Below are 23,305 nucleotides of genomic sequence, written 5' to 3'. Positions count from 1 at the left end.
TTGGTTCCCAGCTCGAGTTTGTCCTTTCAGTCTGATGGATTTTGATCGTTTTGCTGATGTAAACATGTCAGATGTGACATCACCGTGACGTTGTTACGGGCACGACTACTTTCATTCTCACTTTAACGTTCAGTTAATTTCTGAAGGCAGTTTTTTTTCTTCTGCTTCATCATGTTGATCATTTGTTTTCTTGCTCTGTTTTCAGGATCATGTCTGAAGGATAACGTCCACAGTGAGACATCTCCAGAAGCCAACTGTCTTCTTCTGCTGTCATCTGCACGTCTCCATCCTCCTCCTCCTGCTGATCTTGGGAGTCTTCGTTCGGTGTGATTTCTTTGACTGCATGCATTCCTCATCGGGATCATGTAAATTCATTAAAGAGGGGATAATTATCCTCCTGACAGCCTCCTGACCAAAGACGGGATGACTCTCTGTTTGAAATCTTAACAATGTGACAGAGTCCCCGCGTGTCCAAGTATCTGTTGGATCCTCACTCTGCCACCTTCACTTGTTCCCTTCCTAACAGCCTTTCCTCCCCTCCCTCCCCTCCTGTCATTGGGCCATGGTTCGTAAGAAAGGCTCTCTGATACTATGCGGCGGTTTCCTGTTTGTCGCCTGGAATGCTCTTCTTCTTCTCTATCTGTGGGGTCGCCCTCCCAGCGGCCGGCTCGGGGAGGGCGGCGGAGCTGAACCAGGAGGGAAGGAGGAGTGGGGGGTGGGTAGAGGAGGTCAGGTCAACCTGGCGGGGGAGGTCATCCGTCTGGCGGAGGAGGTGGAAGTTCAGCTGGAGACGCAGAAAAAGCTGCTGAAGCAGATCGAGAGTCACAGGGCGGTGTGGGCGCGGCAGAGAGACGTCGGGAAGAGAGAGACGAAGGATAAAAAAGAAGTTAAAGAGGAGGTGGTCAAGCAGGAGTGGAAACCTCCTCCTCCTCCTCCTTCTCCTGTCAAAGAAGACACAGAGGTCAAGGACCAAACAGATGTGAAACAAACACAGAAACCTGCAGCTACAGAAGCTTTGAACTCTAAGTCCGAGCAGCAGCAGCAGGCCACCGCCATCAAGCAGGAGATCAAGACCGATACATTTTACACTTCCGGCCCCGAGGTCGTAATTCCTATTCTGGTCATCGCCTGCGACAGAGTGACGGTGAAACGCAGCCTCGACAAACTCATCCAGTACCGCCCCTCCCCACAACTTTTTCCAATCATCGTCAGCCAGGACTGTGGCCACGCCGAGACTGCCCGCGTCATCGGCTCGTATGGAGAACAGGTGGCGCACATCAGGCAGCCGGACCTCTCTGACATCAGAGTCCGGCCGGAGCACCGGAAGTTCCAGGGATACTACAAGATCGCCCGCCACTACCGCTGGGCGCTCAACCAGATTTTCAACACGTTGTCACACTCGAGCGTGGTCATCGTGGAGGACGACCTGGAGGTGAGTGCTGTCCAAACTTTTACCCACTCTCTCCTGGAACCGACAGTGTGCATGTTGAATACATTTACCAAAGGAGGGACAGATCTCTCTCTAATGAAATGTACAAACACACAATTAAAAACTAAAGAGACAGCTGGAGAGGATCTTTAGGTTTCCTTAAACGGGACTATTTAAAGTCCTGAGCCCCATTTCATATGTAGTGCTTTCACACTTGCGCAAAACTCCTGAAGTTTTCGGGGTGAGCTGCAAGTGTGACCACAAACAGACGGCCGAGTTTTCTCCGCAGAAAGTCCGAGTGAGCTGATGTGAGAAGCAGCAGGATGTAATCAGGAGAATTCACCTCGAGTGAGTGGGAGGGGGAGGTGACCTTTATCCCCTGCCATTGGTGCACATCACGACCACAGATTGGATCAGAGGTTGTGCTAGACTTTCTTGTTGTCTGTCATTTTCATTGTCCTGAATGAAGGCTGTCAACGTTTGTACCCGCATGCTCGTACTCGTGCATGAACTGTACCGTGCCGAAGCACACCAGCTAGACAACAATGTCAGATGGCCTACAGAACAAAACAATAACTCATTCATTATGCACACTCGCCACCCACTGGACTGGGAGGTGTACTGCAGGTGCTTTACGTGTGGTTAAGGACCGTGCTGTGTGAGAATTAGAAATGAGCGGTGGATACCTGGTGATTCTAATCCGTCAAAATGACAGACAGCCTGGGGCGCTGGTGGCGCAGTGGTTAGTGCACTCGGCCATGTGTGGGATGACAGACAGCCTTCAGATTTTTCAGTCATTGTTGAAAAAAATCCGTCAAAGATTGGAGACCGGATTGAATGTACGGGAGGTGACTAGTTGTGTCTATGAATGACCTCTGCAGACAAAGCTTACCCGGATAGAGGTTACAGAGAGAAACTTAATTTGCCAAACAACTTTGCTGCTTTAATGTTAGAGAGTAAAGTTCAGCAGATATGAAACAACTTCTGATCCCTTTAAGAAGTTTTTAAAAACATGTACTGATAGAAGAATATATATTTCTGAGCTGTATGGTCCCGTGTCTTTGCTGCGTCATCGTTCCATCAAATGGAAATATTTTATTTCCCAAACATTGGTTTGTGAGTCCCACAGGACCCAGACATGTTCGTTAGCTTCGGGTTCTCCGCTGGACTTGGACCCATAAAGTCTGAAGTCAGGGGGGGGTTTTAAACTCTCTGGTAATGACGCCCCTGCTGGTCGGCCTGGCTGGATTGAAGCTCCTGCGGTTGAAGTGTAATTACATGTGGCTTACATTCAGATGTGGGTTAATGATGACTGGAGCTGCTCCCTCTGCTTGCTCAGTCGTCTTAAATATTCTTCACTAAAGAGCAGTTTCCTGTAAACGAGAAGCAGACGCTCAGTCAGAAAAAAAAAACAGATCTTCAGTCATATTTTCAACTCAAACAGCCATAGGAGGATTACAAGTGATTATTAAGATGGGATATTTTAACACAAGTCTATATCCTGTTTTGTGGAGAACTCAGGAACTTATTTATCAGACGCTTTATCAAAAGTGACGAACATCAGAGAGTAAGAGCAACACAAGCGAGGATCTAGAGAGGAGGAGACAACATAAGGAAGTGCAAACCAACAGCTTTAAGTCTGATTGGACACGCAGGAGCTGACAGGAAGTGACCAGAGGCAGAGCACAACATCAACAGCTGGTCTTGAGAGTTCTAATCAGCATCAAAACCTTCCTAAATATCATCGTCGTCATCATCATCATCATCATCATCATCATCATCATTAAGGTCGGAGGTGTTCATAAAGAGCTGGGTCTTTAGCTTTTTCTTAAAGGTGCAGAGGGACTCTGCAGATCAAATGGAGTTTGATAGTTCATTTCACCACCGGGGGGCGACAGAGGAGAAGAATCCAGTTAGAGTCTTAGGGCCAGGTTGTGAAGGTTGGATCAGACGCTGTTCATTGGCCGAGCGTAGTGAGCGGGAGGGAGTGTAGACCTGTAAAGTGTGTAGATGCTAGGGCTGGGAATCTTTGGCTGTCTCAAGAGTCGATTCAATTTTGATTCCTGAGGTCACAATTCAAATCAAAATCTATTTTTGATTCATATCGATTCATGATTCGAAATCTATTTTTGAATGAGTACATACTTCATGATCGACTCCAGTCATCTGTGAGACTGGCTGAATGTCTTGCTGCTTCATTTGGTGTTCTCCTGAGTTAAAGAGCTAGCATTAGCATTTAGCCCCCAAAAAATCTCAAAAGATAAGAATCTCGATTTCTACATAAATCTATTTCTTTCCCACCTCTAGTAGATGCAGTTAAAATTGTACAAATATGGAAACGTTGGCAACTTGTGTAATTTAGACAACATGCATGACTCGATATCCACTGTCTAACTTCTCTTGTTGTGGTATTAGTGTCACATTCTGGTATTGTTGCAGCCCCAGCTGCTACTGTACAGTGGGATTGTGGAGGAACTGGTGAAACTGGTAGAAGTGAACATTCAACTGTAACAAAGTTCCCTTACGCAGCAGGAAACAAGAAGCAGGAAACTCCGAGTAATTTAGACATTAAGCAGCAGCTGGAGGGAGAGCGTGTTCCCTGTAAATCAGCTAATATTTCAGCTGTGAGCAGGAAACAAATCTGGATTTACTTATGCAGCTCTCCCAAACTGGCTTCCCTCTTTTCTTTAACGCTGACGACTCAGAGAGACGAACTCTCCGTTCATCCGAGTCGAACTTTTAAGACCAGTTGACTGAACTCTGCATATTTAGTTTCTGACTTCATGGGAACTTTAGGGGAACATATCTCCTGTTAAATATTAACCATGTAATGAGCAGAATAATCTTCTCCGCTCTGGTTTCAACACAATGATGCTGCATGCCAACAGGGTGAGGATGAGATGTGAGCCTGTTGTCTGTCTCTGCTGGTTTCTCCTTTTTCTCTGAGCTCAAACTGGTGTTTAACGCCACATAACTGTCCCTGCACGTTATCTTCGCTCACTGAGTTGAACTGTTGGGGCCTAAAACAACACGTGCAGGAGGGAGAGCAGTGAAACGTCCCGCCCGTTTCATATAGCACAGCTTGCAGACCAGCTTCCTGCTTTAACTCTCACTTCATGTTCACAGATCTCTGTTTTTCTAAAGGTTTATTTTACGGGACAGTGAATGGAGCCGGAAATGAGAGAGAGAGAGGGAGGGGGGGGGGGGGGGTGACACGCAGGAAAGGAGCCACAGGTGGGATTTGAACCTGGGCCGTCCGCTTGTAGGACTGCAGCTTCCAGTACATGGGACACACTCACTAACCATTAGGTGCCCCCCACAAATCCCAGTGTGAAGTGCTCATCCTGCACCGGGGGTGTTGACTAATATTCAACCAATGAAAAAGCTCGAAGTCGAAGCTAACGAGCCAATCAAACGTTATGTCCCGCCCTCTTTCTAGTGATTGCTTCTTTCCCGTTTATACAACATTACAGTTAGATCCTCTCCAAGTTCTGTTTCATGGGGACTTGAACTGGACCAGAACAAAATCTGTGTGAACTAAAATAAATAAAAACAAAAAAGAACTAAAATAAGAATCAGGACGTAGACGTAGTGAAGTACAATCATTTTCTAAAGGCTTCTGTTGGAAGCAGAAAAACGTTTTGTCAAAAGTCGACATTTTTCCACGATTCTTTTGTGAATGTTTGGTGCAGAACCGTCTCACTCTTGTGTGTCTCCCTCCTCCAGGTGGCGCCGGACTTCTTTGAGTATTTCCAGGCCCTGTACCCGATCTTGCGCTCGGACCCGTCCCTGTGGTGTGTTTCCGCGTGGAACGACAACGGCAGAGATGCGTTGGTGGATCCTTCCAAAGCGGAGCTCCTCCACAGGACAGACTTCTTCCCCGGTCTGGGCTGGATGCTGCTGAAGGACATGTGGGACGAACTGGAGCCCAAATGGCCCTCGGCCTTCTGGGACGACTGGATGCGTCAGCCGGAGCAGCGTAAGGACCGCTCCTGCATCCGTCCTGAGATCTCGCGGACGATCACGTTCGGCCGTAAAGGCGTCAGTCTGGGTCAGTTCTTCGACCAGTACCTGCGCTACATAAAGCTCAACACTGAGTTTGTGCCTTTTACCAAACTGGACCTGTCTTATTTACTCAAAGACAAGTACGAGGTGAAGTTCATCCTCGAGGTTTACTCCGCCCTTCTGGTTAAGATCGAGGACCTACAACAAGGGGGCAGCTTAAAAGGTCCTGGACCGTTCAGGGTCCAGTACTCCACCCGGGACACTTTTAAAGTCTTTTCTCGAAATCTAGGCGTGATGGACGACTTAAAGTCTGGAGTCCCTCGTACGGGTTACAGGGGCGTGGTCAGCTTCCTGCACCGCGGTCGGAGGGTGTTCTTGGCTCCCCCCGAGGACTGGACTCACTATGACGTCAGCTGGAGCTGAGAGACTAGATCAGACTCGTTAGACCGTGTGAACGGTGTCGAAGAGGGAGAGAGGAAGGCCCTCTCAGACCAAAGAAGATCAGCGTACACATGAAGGAATCAGGAGCACAGACGCGAGTGTGTTTGTGGGGAGGCTGCTCGTTCGGCTCAGCAGCAGAGTTCAGACTTTTAGAAAAGGACATGAACAGCTTTCGGCACCGTGCCTTGCTTTCTGGGCCCCCCTCTTTATTCACTTTATTTTTTTATTCCTGTGAATTTAACGTCAAATCCAGAGGTTGAAGCGGAGGATGGTAGCAGAACATAACTTGAATTATCCTCGGGAGGAGGATGTGTCAGCGTTGGTGATCATTCCAACGACCCGGGAGACCGATAGTGTTATGTGTTAAAACTTGTTGGGAAACATTTCACAACGTTTCTGAAAGAATCTATTGTTTTTGATCCAACTATTCCGATCTGAGGTCGACGTTTAAATCCATCAAACTAATCAGAAGCAGAGCGGTGAGCGGTGAGCGGGGGGAAATGAAAACCGTGTTTTATTGGTAAACAAAGGACTGAACACAGTCGTTATATGAAGCCCTGATGTTTCACATTAAAGCCGCTCTCCAGCAGTGATGGAGACAAACAGACTTTAGAAAGTAAAGGTGTCCTGATCCGCGACCAACTTATTACTCATCGCTGTCCAACATTTCAGTCACCGAGCAGTGACTCTTAAAACCCCCTCAAGAACTTTGTTTTAGACTGATGTGCCCCTGAGGTGCTGCAACATGACACACCAGGGTTGTCACGGAAACAGAATTTTAAACTGGGTAGTTTCTTGTTTTTAATGACCAAAACTTGCAGACAAGCTACTGATGCGAACAGTGGAGTCGCCCCCTGCTGGACATCAGAAAGAATGCAGGTTAAAGGCACTTCTGAATTGAATTTGTTTTAAAAAATAAAACATCTGCTCGGTGACTGAGGTGAGAGATGAACGAAAGCTTTCACAGTTTTCACACATGCCCCTGAAGTCCTCCTGATCTGGTTGTTCACACATGCACCTCACAGCGGGAGACTATCCCTGCCCGATGTGAGGGGGGGCGAGGAGGCCCTTGAGGCGAGACGTGACGTAAAAAGAGTCCGTTATACGACGCCATAATGAGAATATTTGCCTTCATATCAATGCTATGTTTCAGTTTTGTGCATGTGTGAAAGCGCTAACAGACAGTGATGTGTAGTGAACAGAGTCCTAAATCAGAGCCATGTTTACACATCCTTCACTGAACCTGAACCTGAGGGAGAACTTGTTTAGTTTTTTAAAATGGGACCACGTTTCTGTTGTAAACTTTGGGAATAAGACGTTGAAGTAAGAACACTAAAAACTCGACAACACTCTGAAACAAAAGACTCTTTTGTACATGAAGAGTAGCTTTATGTTTAACGATGTTTGAACTGATCAGCTGCTCCTGGATCAGTTAGAGAACAAAGCAGAGATGATGTCACAGCTTTGCAGCCTCGCTATGTTTCAGACGAAGGGCGTCAGGTCAGCGATAAACGTTTACTGAGAATAAGGTCGACAGAATGTCCGATCCCCCTCTTATCCATTCAGGATTTTTTTGTTGTTGTTATTTTTGCCTTCATTCGATTGGACCGCTGAAGAGAGACAGGAAGGTGTTGGGAGGAGAGAGTGAGGGGACGACATGCAGCAAGGGGCCGAGGTCGGATTCAAACCCACAGATGCGACGTGCAACATAAACCGCTAGGCCATCTGGCACCCCTCGACAAATGTTTTAAAACGATATCCCAGTTATTTTAATGATTGATCGTACTCTAAACTATAACTTAAAAAAAGACCCAGATCTTCTGTTATATTTTTAACCAATAGCGTGGCTCCGTTCAAATGAACAGGTCAGCAAATACTGACGTCCACCTGGCATTTTCTCCCGGGCAGAAAAGCGCCGACTGTGCGCTCCGGAGCTCTTGCGTGAAGCGTTTGTGCGCTGAGAATAAAGCGCTGCACGTCGTCCTGTCGCCATGACAACAGTCTGTTAACAAGGCGGCAAAACTGCGGGGAATATCTTAGGGGCCAATCACACCGAGACTTACAAATTATAAACATTTGACCTCGACGCGCTTTGATCTGACCCGCCTGGATCTTAGTCTGAAACATTGTGCAGGGTTTGATGGTCGATCTGCTGCTCAAGCTGGACTTGTTAGGCCTCAGATGATTTAATTTAGTTTCTAATGTTTTATCTTCTTTAACTTAAACTTGAAATGTGACGCTGAAGGAAACTGCGTGCTGTCAGAGAGGTCGCAGATCTCCGCCCTGACGCCGTGCAGAGAGAATCTGTTCATATGAAGGATTAAACTTTAACCTCCAGGACGGCTTCAGATGATTTGAACTGTCCTGATCGTGAAGTTCTAACATGTTTATTTAGCTGCAGATGAGATTGAAACCTGACTGATGATTTTCTGTAACCGCCAAACGTGTGTTTTGGTCAGCTTCGGTTTGTTGAAGAACCGCCGACTGACGACGGAGGACGGCAGAGAAACCGTTATCACTGTACTGTAATCAGCTCGGGACCTTATCAAGGAGACCGATCGCCTCCCTCGTCTGTATGGTGAAGTGTTCAACCACTGCCCGATGTGTTTATAACTTTAATACAGTATCAATAAAATCAACTATTTTGATATGTGTCCACACGCTGCGGGAGTCTTCATTCATCTGATGTTCATGTCCCGTCTTTGGTTATCGAGGATGTTTGTAGCCGACTGACGAGAACGACCTGCGGCCCCGACCTCTATGTGTTCAGTCAAAGTTCACCTGATCTTTCTCTGAAGTTTCACCAACATTTCTTTCTCGGGCCAGATAGGATCATATTTGGACGCTGAAGAGGAGCGATGGTTGTCAAAGGGTAAGCTATCAGCTAACACAAGTCAATGTTTTCAACATGTTCAACGTAACATGAAATGTGTTTTACTGTCAATTTTGGACTGATAAAAACAAACTCGGGGTGCTTCTGAATTGCAAATTGCCTACACCATCTGACCGTCGACAGTCCCTGCTCTCCATGCTGTATCCTGTTAGGACCTACTGTTCAGTAGGCCGATATCTGTGTGGACGTGGCATCATTAGCCCGCCTCACGTTATCGACACTCCAACTCAGATGTGATCTGCACGATGGCTTAAATAATACAAAACGTCACATTGCATGTAAACAATTTAACATTTGAAAGGCGCGTTACCCGAACGGGCCGCATCCATCCTCGTTTTTGATTTTTATTTGGAGGCGCATGTAAAGTGATGTTTTACGTTTAATTTCGTACAGCATTGTGGGTGTTAAACACGACTCATTTCCTGAAAGGATCGACCAAAGCATACTGCACAAAACGAGGAAGTTAGTATCCATGCTGAAATGTTCAGTCTACGTAAAAATGACCACTGAATGACAACGAGGGTTCAATCTGCTACATACTGATCTGTGCCTTTTAAGAAAGAGCCTGTGTGCAATGGCCTTTACCCAGAATGCTTCTATCGGTGATCTCAGATTTAAAAAACACTTATTTGTCATGTGGGTTGGTGCGATTATCGACTCAACAGAGACCTTTACAAACAACAGATTGCAGAGAAAAGTGAAAGTAGCTAAACGGATGTAATGTGTTTTCTTTCTCCACATTTATAGTTAAAGAAGTGACAACAGCAGCTGCAGCAGGAAACCATGAAGAGGATCTATCAGTACCGGCTCAGAGTAAAAGCTCTCACGAGGCAGAGAAAAGAGGAGATAAGCGTTAACTGGTCAGAAAGATAAAACACAAAAAAACACTGATGCGTTTAAAAAAGCGAGCCGACATCAGCAGTTCTCTCTGTTTCCTCTTCCTGTCATCCTGTCAGGAGTCCTGATCTACATCCTGTTTCACAAACATGTCAGAGGAGATGTTGGAGCACACGTTCACTGTGGGAAATCATAAAACAGTCACTGCTCCACAGGTCGGGGGTCGTTCTTTTGACTTCAGTGTCGTCGACATGGCAACCTGTGTGAGCATCAGTTTAGAGCAGGGGGAGGCGGCTCTCTATATGTTTTGAATTTGGACTGCAGTACCCATTTTAAACACTAGGTGTCAGAGTTGCATATTGCTCCTTTAAAACACATTTTAAAAAAATCACAGAGGGAGATTATCAGGCAAAAAACAGATTTATTAATCCACACAGTGAACAGTTTATAAAAATAAATATATATATATATATAAAAATACTGATATAATGAACTTAAAGAGGACATATTATCCCCCCTTCTCCACCTTTTCAAACAGTCCCGTGGTCTAAATGAAACATCTTTGCTGTCCTTTGGTCAAAATATAACATGAATCAAGCACCAGAGGAGGTTTGTGACCCTGTATAAACCAGCTCTCTCAGAACGCTCCATTTTGGTGTGTGTGTCTCTTTAAATGCAATGAGCCCCCCCTGAGTTTTCCCCCGTAGACATCTCTCCTTCGCTAGCGAGAATAAAAATTGCAGACCTGTGAAAAAGTTTTGTTCTAGGCTGGGGGTGGAGTCCATGGGTGGAGATACCAGGGGAGGGGAGGTGATTTTTTTTTTAACCAGAATCCCACTGTGACATCACAAGGAGAGCAAATTTGAAACAGAGCATTTTTCTCTGTGTTGTAAGACTTATGCAGACCACAAACAAAGGACTGGATGGATTTATTTCACATTTTGTGGGTCAGTAGACACTCAGGTTACCCAAATATATGCTCAGAAACACTGTGAAAGTGGATTTTTCACAATATGTCCCCCTTTATATGAAAAAACATATATTATAAACAGTCACAGTTCCTGGTTTCTCCTACAGGGGGAGCTGCAACACAACTTTCAACCTTCAACAAAGGCAATTGTGAAAATCGTCTGGAAACGTTAACGGTGAGGCAGGCCGGGTAGATGAAGATGGCCAGCATCATCCGACGTCAGAGTGAAAGTACAAACACACAGTCAGAAGAGCTGCAGCGCGTCTATCGAGCCGGATCAACTGCACGCACACACAGGTACAGAGGAGAGGGTAAGATTAGAGCACTGTTAATGAACTCAGGTAAGGTTACTTTAAACCCCTCCCCCCTTTAAAAAAAAAAAACATATTTCAGGATCTAAATAACAAGATTAATCCAACATCACAAAAATATCCACACAGACACGGACCTTTTAGTTAAAGAGGACGATGATGACTTTAATAACCACAACCACGTCACGCTCTTCAAACACGCCAGACTCCGCTGACAGAAGCAATCATTTCCCCTCTCAGACTACGGGAGTTGTTGGCGTGTTGGAGTAGAACGGATTCCCCTTTAAATTCATCATCAGAAATAACTTACTGTAGGAGGAGATGTCGATCTGGTCCGGCAGCTCGCTGATGTTCACCTCAAAGCGGTCCTGCACGTTCTTGAGCGTTCGAGCGTCTCCTTCATCGGACACAAACGTGATGGCCAGACCCTTCTTGCCGAATCGACCTGCACAGGCGACCTGCAACAACGCACAGCGGATACATGTTTTTGTTAATGTGGACAAATATCATATGCAGGTGAAACCAGCTGTGAATGTGTCTCCTGCTAAGTACCAAAAACTGCTTTTCAGACATTCTTCTAACCATAAGCTGCCGCGAGAGAAAGACAGGGAGGACATGTTGGCAACGTTTCCATAGCAACGTGTTTGTGCACTTTAGTCAGTATGCAGGAGTTTGCCAAGAAACGACCCGATATTGGGCCAACTGGGCGTGGAGGACTTCCATCTTGTTGCAGGTACTGAAGTCACTTGAATGTGACTGGTGTCGTATCTCATATTAGATTGCAGCCTCACCCTGTGCAGGTACGTGTCCGAGTCTTCTGGAATGTCGTAGTTGAAGGCGATGTTGACTCCTTCGATGTCCATCCCTAGTCCAAACAGGTTTGTTTCCACCAGGATTGTCCTCTGGGAGTCTTTGAACTGCTGATACCGAGACAGACTGAACACAGGGGGGGGGGGGGGGTCAGGTTCAGGTGAGTTAGTCAAAGTGTGAAAGAACTGTCTGTCCTGACTGCTGTTTTTCTTTCAGGTTTTTAAGGCTCAAAAGCATAACTTTTGATTTCATAGGTGAATAAATAATAACATTCAAATCATCATCTATGAGAGGAGGTTGACCTTGTGCATCTGAATTTTGTTCTTTCCTTTTTGATGGATTTCATAAACTACTCTCTGGCAGGTCGTATTATTTATCCTGACGAGTTCCTGCCTTTGCTTTGTCTGTTGAAGCACTTAAACTTTTTAATGTTTTTAGAGGTGCTGTATGAATAAAGTTATTATTATCATGATCACAAGAGCATAAAAACATTGACAAAGGTGACACTCACAGGACCTGGTTAAGACTTTGTATTATTTACTGTTTTGGAGATATCTTAACATTTCAATCAACCACCGTCCCAGTCGATATTTGTTTCCTCTTTGCTGGAATCAAAGGAGGAACACTGAAACAGAGAGATAACTTTCAGCTCATCTCTGAATCCCCTCCTGACTTTATCCTCCCATCACTCTCTAATCACATTACGGCCCGTGCTGTTTCTGGGTTTTCTACATGTGTTTGATATTTACCGCTCCTCCTGAGGCATCCCTCTGTGGACGGCGATGGTCGGAAAGTTCTGCTCGACCAGCAGCTGAGCCAGAGCGACACACCTCTGCACCGACTTCACAAAGACCACCGCCTGAACAACACAAACACACACACACACTCTCACAAGTAAGAATCAGGGCTGAAACTGAGAGCTCGTGTAAGAGCCGCTGTGATTGGTCAGTGTGACAGACTGGTCCAGAGCTCAGTACCTGGTTGAACTTGAGAGTGTCGAGCAGGTCGAACAGCTTCCTGTTCTTCTCGTTGTCCTTCAGCTTGACGTAGTACTGCTGCAGCCCGTGCAGATTCAGCTTCGTCTCATCGACCAGAGAGATTTCCATCTGCTGCAGCAGACAGAAGGTGTACGTGGTCAGAGAAGGAGAGGGGGGGGGGGGGGGGGGGGGTCAGAGAGTGAAAGAAAGGACACGAAAGAGGATTCAGATTTACAGCCCATGATCTGCATGTCTGGATGATGCATTTCATATCTTCATCTTATTGGCTGCTTTCTGTCCTCCTGACAGTCTAAAACCTCTGACTTTGTAATATCTGGAAGAAGAAATTCACTAACTTTGACTTTTCTGACATATTCACACTGTGGCTGTAGCTGCTTCTTTCTTGCCTCTGAGTCCTGCCGTGTTTGTGTTAACACTTGTTTCATGTCTGTAACCAGAAAAAAATGATCTAATGTCCGGATTGAAGCTCACACTAGAATAATCTGCACATCTCCTCTGATGGATAGCTGGTTTAGTGATGAAGAATGAAAAACAGTTTCAGTAATTTTCCTACAGAAAAAGGCAGATTGGGGGCTAACGGCAGGCGGTCTCCTTGTCAGGGCCTTTAAAGCTACAGTATGCAACTTGACTTCATGTTAAAGCTAACAAATAAAAGCTGCACTATCAGTCTCAAACTTTTTTCTAAATAACTTCAGGTGATTTTCAGGTTGCAAACTTTCTCCTGAAGGCGTCTTTGAGTTCTGTGACTCGTGCTGGACATTGTGTTTAGGGTACAGGATTCCTGCCTCGGGACAAAAGCTACACACCCTCTCTTTAATGGAGGGTAAACTAGAGGGATGCAGCGAGCTGTCAGAGCGCTTCAGGCCCAGCTCTGACACAGAGAGCAGACGTTTCTCTCCACACACTGAGAGGGAGCCGGAGTTACACTTCTTTCTTGCTCGTGTTTGTTTTCATGGAGGTTGCAGAGCGACAAGAACTCTGCTCGCTGCTCTGTCGGGAGGGGCAGCACGGAGAGGAGGAGAGACGGAGCACAGGGAGATGAAGGTGGTTGGGGGGGGGGGTTGGGGTGTATTTACATTTTTCATTAACTTTGTGCACACAGGGCGGATCTCTTTTTTCAGGGTGGCGCTGAACATCATGACCTGCTTCTCATTGGGGGTCTTATGGAAAATCTCCTGGACGTCTCTGAGAATGTCTGGAGGAGAGCACAGGGACTTGGATCAGGATTTCCACAGACATACAGGCTGACTTTTATCTGAACAAACGAGGATATGAATGTTTCGAGGACATAAGAGCTGACCGAGCTGTCGGACCATCTTGTCGCACTCGTCCAGGATGAAATGTTTGACGTGTCTCGGGTTCAGGGTCTGGCTTCGAATCAGAGCATGCGTTCTGCCCGGCGTCCCCACCACAATGTGAGGACTGCCCCTCTTGAACACCTCCATGTCTTTCTTTTTCGACAAACCTCCGACGAAAACCGCCACCTGCAGGCAGACACACAAACAGCATTAGAGATGCTGTGAGACTGTCAGGTTTCAGGCTGCAGAGAATGATCACTGTGTTTTACCTTCACGGTGGGCATGAACTTTGAAAACCTCTTGTACTCTTTGCTGATCTGAAAGGCCAGCTGTTTGGTGGGACACATGACCAGGACAGAAACCTGCAGAAAACCAAAACAACAACAACGGTTACAGCCAACATCCAGAGCCGTACTTTAACCAGGAAGAGTTAGATCACAGACTTCAATGAAGGTTCCAGAAGTACTGAACTCCATGCAAAACAAGTCAGTTAAATTACGCATGTAGTGCCAGGTCACACACTGACTTTACACTACATGCTTTGGATTTAGTGTACTGCACATCTGCATATGTGTGCAGTTGCCACAAAGAGTGTTCAGCTTCAATACGATGATTGAGATACCACGGCAACAACAACAGAAGTCGAAGGCCCCAAATATTGAGTCATTCCTTGTTTTTAATCAACAAAGATATTCAGGCAAACTCCTGCACACTGTCTAAATCACAAAAGCACATCGGTAAAGTTTCTCCAACTCTGCTCTCCGTGTATGTGTGCCGAGACTAAACGTAAACGTCAGTATTTGCCAACCTGTGAGTTTCAATGCACGACTGCTGCTCTCTCTTCCTCCCGTGGCAGACATGACTCCAGATCTGTAGTTTCTGTACTTCTCGACACTATCGATCTTTAAGGTTGAAATAATCTGCCGATCCCCATTTTAACACTCACCTATAGTCTAGCAATGCTGGATGCTCAGACTAATGCTGCGTTCCATTTACCTCAGAACTCCAAAATGGGAACTGGGAATGACGTCACACCCGAGATAACTGCGTTCCAGTTGCAAGTCAGAGAAGCAACGTGGACGCGTCCAGGAGTACCTTTGTTTTGTTAGCTAACACCAGACGATAACAACACACTACGTGATAGTTTCTGTAAACACCTCCACAGAGAGAACTTGCACGATACCATCGGTCTGATTGATTTAATTACACAAAATACGACTAAGCTGCTAATAAACAGTTACAGCTTTAACATCCCTTTCGATTCACGTAGCAGCCATATTGGATCTGAACTCGGGCATATTTTTTTTTCTCCCAGTTTCCGAGTCGTAATTACGACTTCAGGGGGCGTTCCAGTTGACACTTCCGACTGGGAGCTGAAGATTTCCCACTAACGAGATCAACTTGAACAGCAGCATAAACGTGGACAAAGTTACAGATCATGAGGTAAACGTATGTTGGAGTAATCCCAGGATGAGCCTGCAGAGGGCGCTAAGGGCTCGTTCTGCAAATCTGAGATGGTTCCCCGATTTGACACCAAGAATTTCTTGCCTCTACGTAAGCCGGTGAAAACCTCTTACATAGATTCTCTTCTCTCAGCACTGGAGAGCAGCCCCCCCCCCTGGCGGCCCTGCAGCATTTGGCTCCAGAGAGCTGGCCAATCAGAAGAGAGTGGTCATGTAGCTCTCTACATGACCACTCTCTTAAAATAGCAGTCTTTCAGAGACAACTGTTTCAGACAGAGGCTGAAATAAGAGTTTTTACTGACGTCAGTATCACATAAATGAGGAGGTTTCATGCAAAGTTGCTCTAGAGGCTTTGTAGTCTGATGACAGGACAGGTGAACATGAGGAGAATATGGGATCTTTAAAAAACAAAACAAGGATTTTATTGTTTCTAAATGTGCAGAATCTTGATATAGAACATTTTTACAACCTTTGTTTCTGGTTCATTGTGAAATGAGACTCAGTTGATGTGTTGTTATAAGATCTAGAGGTGCATGTGCCTATTCAGGGTTAGTGGCCTGACAGATAGAACCTGGACACAACGAAATGTGGAAATACTCGATCTCATTAATAATCCTTCTCTCTCCTCGTCTGTTTTTTTAAAACTGGACAAAGTAAGAGGGCACTCTCACACAGACGATTTAGAGATTAAATCAAACTGAAGTGCATGAGATGATCTTTAGACAGCAACAAGGAGGACACTCACCTGTCCAGTGACGGGCTCCAGCTGTTGCAGTGTGGCCAAAACAAACAAGGCAGTCTTCCCCATCCCAGGTTTGGCCTGACAGAGAACATCCATCCCACGGATCGCCTGAGGGATGCATTCGTGCTGCACTGTAACACAAACACACACATATAACACGGCGCATACAGCTGTGTCATTATTGGTTTATTACTGTGAATCCAAACAGGAAGAATGTCTTTTTCACTTCAATGAACTGTTTTCCTCTTGGAACTCACGCTCAGTCGGATGCTCGAAGCCGCAGTCCACAATGGCTCTGAGAAGTTCAGGTTTGAGCAGGAAGTCTCTGAATCCAGAGGAGTGGATGGACACAGAGGAACCCTTCACCCCCTCCTTCCTCACCAACCTTTCACCTGTACCCCCGACACCCCCGGCCTCCACCTCGTTCAGAAGATCGCTGTCCACGTCGTTCTCAGTCATTCTGACTCACCTGCAAAATACACCAGAGAAGATAAGATATACTTTATTCATCCCAGCAGGGAAATGTAGGTGTTCCAGCAGCCAGCATACAAACAAACACACAACACATATATACATACAAACACACAACACAACACATATATACAAACACACAACACATATATACAAACAAACACACAACGTAACACATATATACATACAAACACACAACACATATATACAAACAAACACACAACACAACACATATATACAAACACACAACACATATATACATACATATCCCACCCATACAAAAGAAAAACATGAGCCCACAATACATATTGTAGTGGCAATCTAACAACAAAAAGTGCCACTGGAGGGAATTTTAAGTCATTTCCAACTCATGGTGGGTAAAAAAGGGAATGTCCGCTGTTAATTATGTTTGCAGTATTTATTTATCAACAATCTATAAATACCATAAATACCAACAAAAAATACCAACAAAAAAAACGGGTGTAGGTTTATTCTGCATCAGACGAAACTAGCTGATAAACATAGATAAAGTCTAAACGCGCCGGACAACATCTTCACACACTCATGGTTGAAAAACTGAGTGGCTTCCACTAATTCCCTATCCCCATTCACCTGTGTCTCCCCTTTCTACCTACCTGTAATTGCCAACTATGCTCAGCAGAAAACGTCCACACAACACAACCACACAAACCACAACACACATGAAATTGGCGACAACACATAGCCAGGATAAAAAAAAAGTGGTATGGATGGTCCATGTGCATAAGTAGCTGTTACTCATAGATAACAGTACAAAACACTAGCTCTGCCAGTGCATAGTATGATAGATAAATAAAGAATTATTATTAAAAAAAGCAGTCAAGTGTGCAAAAGATGGATAAAATGTTCTAAAGGAGTTATCACAACACCAGAATTTTAAAAGTTGTTACGACACTCAAAGAAATTTAAGGACCGAAGACAATATTGACCCTCGTTCCAATGCCATGGTCGCAAGAATTTACGTCCCAGCCCCCAAACATCAGCTCATTTCTTGATTCTAATCATCACAAACTGAAGCTCACTGACTCTCACAGCTGTGGCAGAAGCTGGTTGCAAAATCTGCAAAGTAAAATGTGTAGCAGAATAAGTTTCTAATTTCTTCTGACTCCAAACAGGTATTAAAAGATGTATTTATTTTTTTACATTATGTATGAAGCTGAGGAGAGGTGAAAGATATGAAGTGATAAAGGTTGTTGTTGTTGTTGTTGTTGATTTTAAACTACTTTCATCCCTGATAATATTCCTTAAAACAAAGAAGGAACCAGGGGGATTTTTTTTATTTTCTGAGTGAATATTAAAACAGCCTTCATTCAAAAATTGACTTCAATGAATCTGTGTTTTTTTTTTTTAAATTAGGAAATATTTGTTTTTTTTTTAGAAAATTCGTGATAAAATCGTTTCATGAGCGAAGTATCGCGATTTTTTTAACATAAAGCGTAACATTTAAAATACTTCCGGTTAAGAGCGTGTTGTTTGTCTGTTTTTTGTTTATTACGGGAAAATAAAAGTAGTGAATTAAGTCACAATATTCACCTGTCACAGCTAGCTCCAGTTAGCTTCACGGCTAACAAACAACTCGTCAACTCGCCTCGTTAACCTGTTACAGGCAAATGTTCTGACATTGAACTGTTACAGTCACATTACTGCAGGTGCTACTCGTGCTGTGGGTTCATAAAAAACTTCAGGCAATCAATCTACTTTTACTACGAAGATGAGAAACGAACCGCATCGTCTGCTCAAAAGTAAAAGTAAAAGTTTGCGCACACTACTGACGTTAAGAGTGAGCGACCCTGAGGAGTGGAAGGACCCGGATGCTACTCAACCATGCTTGTTGTGTTTTTTTTTTCTTCGAGAAACAACAGAAGCTAATGCAGTTTAAATTCTCGCTGTTTGGGATTATTTCTGGATATTAAAGTTTGTTTAACGCATTAAACAGGTAAGTCATCATTGAAAGTAGAAGATTATCTTAGTGTATAATTATTTAAGATAAGATGTACTTTACTACTACTACATGTTACACACATGCACAAACCTGTGGACATGCACTAATGGAGAGATGTCAGGATGAGGGGGCTGCCCACAGTGAACACGACCGGCACCTCTCCAGCTACCAGACCTGTTCCGCACCGGGATTTGAACCAGGGACCCTTACCGTTTCCCAACCCCCGTAGCCTGATTCTGAAAAGCTCTAATGCATAGTGACTGTGATTTGGTGTTTTAGGATTGAAATGATAAATCCCGATGGTAAAGAATAGTCATGACTTGTATGTAAACAAAGAGAAAAATGCATGTTCCTGCTGTGAGTTCTTAAAGTGACAGTACTGATGCTCCGTTCCTTTTGAACAGAAATGTCGTGTTTTGCCGGAGACCAAAACTTCTGTCCAGAGTGTGGGAACATCCTTCCTCTCCCCGGAGTGCAGGACGTGGTCCGATGCCCTCGCTGCTCCTTCTCCATCCCTGTAGCAGGTACCGACACTCAGGGCCAGGGCGGCTCCAGGATTTTCTGGGCCCCTCCACAACAGCCTCAACCAACCCTGAGATATTAACATAACCCCCCCCCCCCCCCCCCCCCCCCCAAAAGCATGAACGATCAGCTGGTTAGTGTGTCATTTCATGCTGCATTTCTATTGGATGATAAATTGACATAGATGGTAGAAGCATTCACGTGGTGAGACGATGTCAGGCTTGTCTTTGTTCACAAGACCCTGAGATCGGTCATCTTTGAGCCTCTCTCACACCACAGTGCAGCGTAGGATCGTCATGTTTGAGTGACGACCACAGATCCATCGTCTACCCGACGTTAGAGGGACACAAATCTAAACCAAAACTATAGATTTGATTTCAGGCCCCGCTTCTTCATTTGGGGCCGTGGGTTGTTCGCCCTACATTTCCCCCATTGTGACCCCCGTGATGACAACAACAACAACACTGCTTGTGTGTTTACTTGTTTCCTGATAACAGCGGAAACGTCCCTCTTATCTTTTGATGTGTTTTATGTTCCAGAGTTTTCCGGGCAGGAGATCCGCTCCACCGTGGTCTTTAACCCCGTGGAGCAGTCGACCATGTCTCTGGAGGGCGAGGACGACTCTGAGCTGAAGGGAGCTGTGGTAAGATTGTTTAAAAAAAAAAAAAAATGTTTCTGTACTTGTTCATACCTCATTTATGTGTGCGCTCCGTGATAACGAGGTGAACTCCTCCCTGCAGATCGACAGGCGCTGCTCTCGCTGTAACAAAGAGGGGATGATTTATCACACCAGGCAGATGAGATCAGCGGATGAGGGACAGACGGTCTTCTTCACCTGTAAACACTGCAGGTAACCACCGTGAACACGACGTGTGTTGTTTGTCTTCCTGTGGGCTCTTCCTCTGATTGTTTTCATATTTGTCTCACAGGTATCAAGAGAAGGAGGACTCCTGAGAAGACGTCCAACTCGCCATCTCTCTTTGTTTTTTTTTTTTGGCACTCTTCAATCTGTGAAAAGTTAAAAATAAATCTGATGTTTGATCTCTGGAGACAAAAAGGTTTTTGGATCTTGGTCCCGAAGAATATCTGTTCCTGTGAGCGTCACATTTTGAACGAGTTGTAAGAACATATAGTTTTTATTGTCACTGCTTTTTGTGAGACGGCTCATGATGCTAAATTAAATGTACCACACAAAGAACTAGAAAAAGAAAATACGCTGAACAAACAGCCGATCAGTAGCTCCCGCAGCAGCTGAAACAGGAGTGATGCGGTTTCTTTCTTTTTTTGAGTTTTGGAGAGAAGTCCGGCTGCTGCATTTTTGGACGAACTGTAAAGTGAACTGTGTCGATGAAGACGTGAGTACAAAGAGTTACAGGAGTCAAAACGAGAGGAAATAAAAACATGCATGGCGCCCTCGAGACTTTCTTCTCGATGACCCGACTTCAGAGAGTCTCCTGAGCTGTCATTCTTACGTGATGTCTTGAAATAATAAAAACACATTATATATGAATAAAAACAGAAGTGGAAATCTGTTTGATGAAGTCGGTTCATTCAAATCACATTCTTCAAATGAAGCCCATTCAGATGTTCAGAGGGTGCTCTGATTTTTAATGCCTTTTATTTTAGAGAGAGGACGGTGGATAGAGGCAGAGACCTGAGAGAGAGAGACGTGCAGGAAAGGAGTCACGGGTCGGACTCGAACCCGGTGGCGGAGCCTCTGTACATGGGACAGTTTATTTATTTTATTTTGACTTTGTGTGTTTCCTTATTCTGTGTTCAGCGTCCTCATAACGTGTGTCCTAATTAATCTGTCTTATTGTCCTCTCTTCTTTCCCCTTGCATCTTCTTCCATCTGTGATATCCATAGACTGTAAATATGAATATAATTCCTTACATGTCTTAAAGACCAGAGGCCTCATGCCCATTTAAACTGGGGGGGGGGCTGGAGCATGTAGTAATGATAAATTATATTACAAGTATGGAAAGGATCTGATAAAAAAAAACCTACAAAAAAAAGAAGCAATTAGGACGTGAGGACTTTTGCACAATTAAACTAAAGTTACCTCAGACTTAAAGACTATAAATGTTAAAACATGCAGAAAATAGCATCATTCTTCCCTTTTTTAAGAACCCCTTGGCCCCACTCTCGCTAAGCCCCACCCCCCAGAGATTTGGCTTGCATGACGTTTGTATTAAACATACATTTGCCCGAATCCTAGGCTGTAAATAATAAAACCAAAACTTCACATCACAACTTAAACTCATGCACGTTGACGTTGTCGTGCACAACTCTTTGCACAAATACGTTGGTAACGTTTCCGTGCGTATTTGTGCCATTAATTCAGTGTGTAGGAGTTTACCTGCAATTTCTGATCATTAATAACGACATATGATGACCCGATCTTTACACGGTCTATGGCCAGAACAAGCGAGTAGTAAGTTTCAGTTTTATCCAGCAGAGGGCGATACTGAGTTCAGCGCATTAAACGATCGCTACAAAAAAAAAAAAGAGTCGAAGAAGACGAGGACCAATGAGAGCGCTCGTATCACCATCTGACCCGGAAGCATGTTCGCTCTATCTCATCCTCAGAGAAGTGCCGGATGCGGAAACAATGCAGATAATCTGTCGCTTTAAAAATTTAACTTTTGAGTTCTTATAAACTTTATCTGCATCCTAACGGTAAATATTGTGTTTTATACAGAAGTTTAAGTGTTTATTTGAAGCTTTGCTGTCCGTAGCTGCTTTCTGAGTGACTGTTGTGAATTTAAAACCATCAAATGATCCGATACTTCCGATGTCACAAAACGTTTAAGTCATATTGATGATCCATATCATCGAAAAGCACCTAAAATTTACAAAAAGTCAGATCTCCAGTTAAACTTTATGCATGTTGTCTGCACACACGAGTTGACTTATTCGTGCAATCTCGACATTTTGCAGGAGTTTACCTGCAATTTTAATTATAATTAAAAAAAAGAAATGACCCCGCATTGTTTGCATGGGACTTCTATTCTATTCGTGTTGCTGTGATAATAAAAGAGATGTTGATGTTTGATTTAAACTAGAATCACATTGAAGTTTAAAAATCTGGAATTATTATCCTGTACTCTTTATCATCCTCATCCTTCTCCTCCTGGACTTTGTCCTCATCCTCCTCCTGGTCTTTGTCCTCATCCTCCTCCTGGTCATTGTCCTCATCCTCCTCCTGGTCTTTGTCCTCATCCTCCTCCTTCTCCTCCTGGACTTTGTCCTCATCCTCCTCCTGGACTTTGTCCTCATCCTCCTCCTCCTGGTCTTTGTCCTCATCCTCCTCCTTCTCCTCCTGGTCTTTGTCCTCCTCCTCCTCCTCCTGGACTTTGTCCTTATCCTCCTCCTGGACTTTGTCCTCATCCTCCTCCTTCTCCTCCTGGACTTTGTCCTCATCCTCCTCCTGGACTTTGTCCTCATCCTCCTCCTCCTGGTCTTTGTCCTCATCCTCCTCCTTCTCCTCCTGGTCTTTGTCCTCATCCTCCTCCTCCTCCTGGTCTTTGTCCTCATCCTCCTCCTCCTCCTGGACTTTGTCCTCATCCTCCTCCTCCTGGACTTTGTCCTCATCCTCCTCCTCCTGGTCTTTGTCCTCATCCTCCTCCTGGTCTTTGTCCTCATCCTCCTCCTGGTCTTTGTCCTCATCCTCCTCCTCCTGGTCTTTGTCCTCATCCTCCTCCTGGTCTTTGTCCTCTTCCTCCTCCTCCTGGTCTTTGTCCTCATCCTCCTCCTTCTCCTCCTGGTCTTTGTCCTCATCCTCCTCCTTCTCCTCCTTGTCTTTGTCCTCTTCCTCCTCCTTCTCTTCCTGCTCATTGTCCACCTCCTCCTCTTGCAGCCGCCCACTAAACATGCATTTCAAGTCAAGTTGTTACTGGATTTCAAAACCCTAGTTGTGTTTTTCTCTCGTGGTGCGTTCACTGACCTTGCTCTGTGCCGCTGCAGATAATGAAGCTGCGCGTGCAGCTGCAGTGTAAGAACCTGCATGAATACCTGAAAGAGCTGAGTCCTGAGATCCTGGACAGACTGTACAACCATCCAGCGACATGCCTGGCTGTCTACAGGTGTGATAGTGACTTATATGAACAACATACTGAGGTATATTTAGAGGC

The 23,305-nt window shown here is 44.9% G+C and overlaps 4 protein-coding genes across 9 annotated transcripts in view; 3 read left to right on the top strand and 1 right to left on the bottom strand.

Moving 5' to 3' along the window:
* mgat1b (alpha-1,3-mannosyl-glycoprotein 2-beta-N-acetylglucosaminyltransferase b) overlaps positions 1 to 23,305 on the top strand; it is an 82,835-nt gene that overhangs the window by 6,964 nt on the left and 52,566 nt on the right. For 2 of the 3 annotated variants that reach the window (XM_061060427.1, XM_061060428.1), the window contains exons 2-3: positions 206 to 1,432; positions 5,156 to 8,529. In XM_061060427.1, the coding sequence (XP_060916410.1) occupies positions 563 to 1,432; positions 5,156 to 5,857 (1,572 nt within the window). In that variant the 5' untranslated portion in view covers positions 206 to 562 and the 3' untranslated portion in view covers positions 5,858 to 8,529. Of the gene's footprint in view, positions 1 to 205; positions 1,433 to 5,155; positions 8,530 to 23,305 lie in introns of those variants that run through there. The other variant, XR_009676212.1, reaches the window with a different exon arrangement.
* On the bottom strand, positions 10,007 to 18,480 carry ddx39b (DEAD (Asp-Glu-Ala-Asp) box polypeptide 39B). 3 transcript variants are annotated; one of them, XM_061059590.1, is made up of 12 exons: positions 18,406 to 18,480; positions 18,232 to 18,304; positions 16,455 to 16,666; positions 16,201 to 16,328; positions 14,262 to 14,354; positions 13,995 to 14,178; positions 13,771 to 13,889; positions 12,674 to 12,805; positions 12,446 to 12,555; positions 11,678 to 11,822; positions 11,197 to 11,344; positions 10,007 to 10,839 (listed from the first exon to the last, which is right to left on the bottom strand). In XM_061059590.1, the coding sequence occupies exons 3-12, from the start codon at positions 16,654 to 16,656 to the stop codon at positions 10,820 to 10,822; spliced, it is 1,281 nt and encodes a 426-aa protein (XP_060915573.1). In that variant the 5' UTR covers positions 16,657 to 16,666; positions 18,232 to 18,304; positions 18,406 to 18,480; the 3' UTR covers positions 10,007 to 10,819. The 3 variants fall into 3 exon arrangements, with proteins under 3 accessions (XP_060915573.1, XP_060915572.1, XP_060915574.1); XM_061059589.1 differs by having other exon boundaries at positions 18,241 to 18,304; positions 18,406 to 18,476; XM_061059591.1 differs by having other exon boundaries at positions 12,674 to 12,802; positions 18,241 to 18,477.
* Positions 18,486 to 20,580, top strand: polr1h (RNA polymerase I subunit H). The gene is made up of 5 exons (XM_061059592.1): positions 18,486 to 18,643; positions 19,054 to 19,173; positions 19,711 to 19,814; positions 19,912 to 20,021; positions 20,101 to 20,580. Exons 2-5 carry the CDS (start codon positions 19,056 to 19,058, stop codon positions 20,123 to 20,125), a joined length of 357 nt encoding a protein of 118 aa, XP_060915575.1. The 5' UTR covers positions 18,486 to 18,643; positions 19,054 to 19,055; the 3' UTR covers positions 20,126 to 20,580.
* gtf2h4 (general transcription factor IIH, polypeptide 4) overlaps positions 21,712 to 23,305 on the top strand; it is a 7,768-nt gene continuing 6,174 nt past the window's right edge. For both annotated transcript variants that reach the window (XR_009676167.1, XM_061059989.1), the window contains exons 1-2: positions 21,712 to 21,851; positions 23,139 to 23,257. Coding sequence is in view for 1 of the 2 variants with exons in the window: in XM_061059989.1 (XP_060915972.1) it covers positions 23,142 to 23,257 (116 nt within the window). In the remaining variant the exon portion in view is untranslated. The remainder of the gene's footprint in view (positions 21,852 to 23,138; positions 23,258 to 23,305) is intronic.

Source organism: Labrus mixtus, chromosome 16 (genome assembly GCF_963584025.1).
Source record: "Labrus mixtus chromosome 16, fLabMix1.1, whole genome shotgun sequence".
Lineage (NCBI taxonomy): Eukaryota > Metazoa > Chordata > Actinopteri > Labriformes > Labridae > Labrus > Labrus mixtus.
Note: the sequence above shows the minus strand (reverse complement) of the source record. Positions and strands in the feature narration are given on the sequence as shown.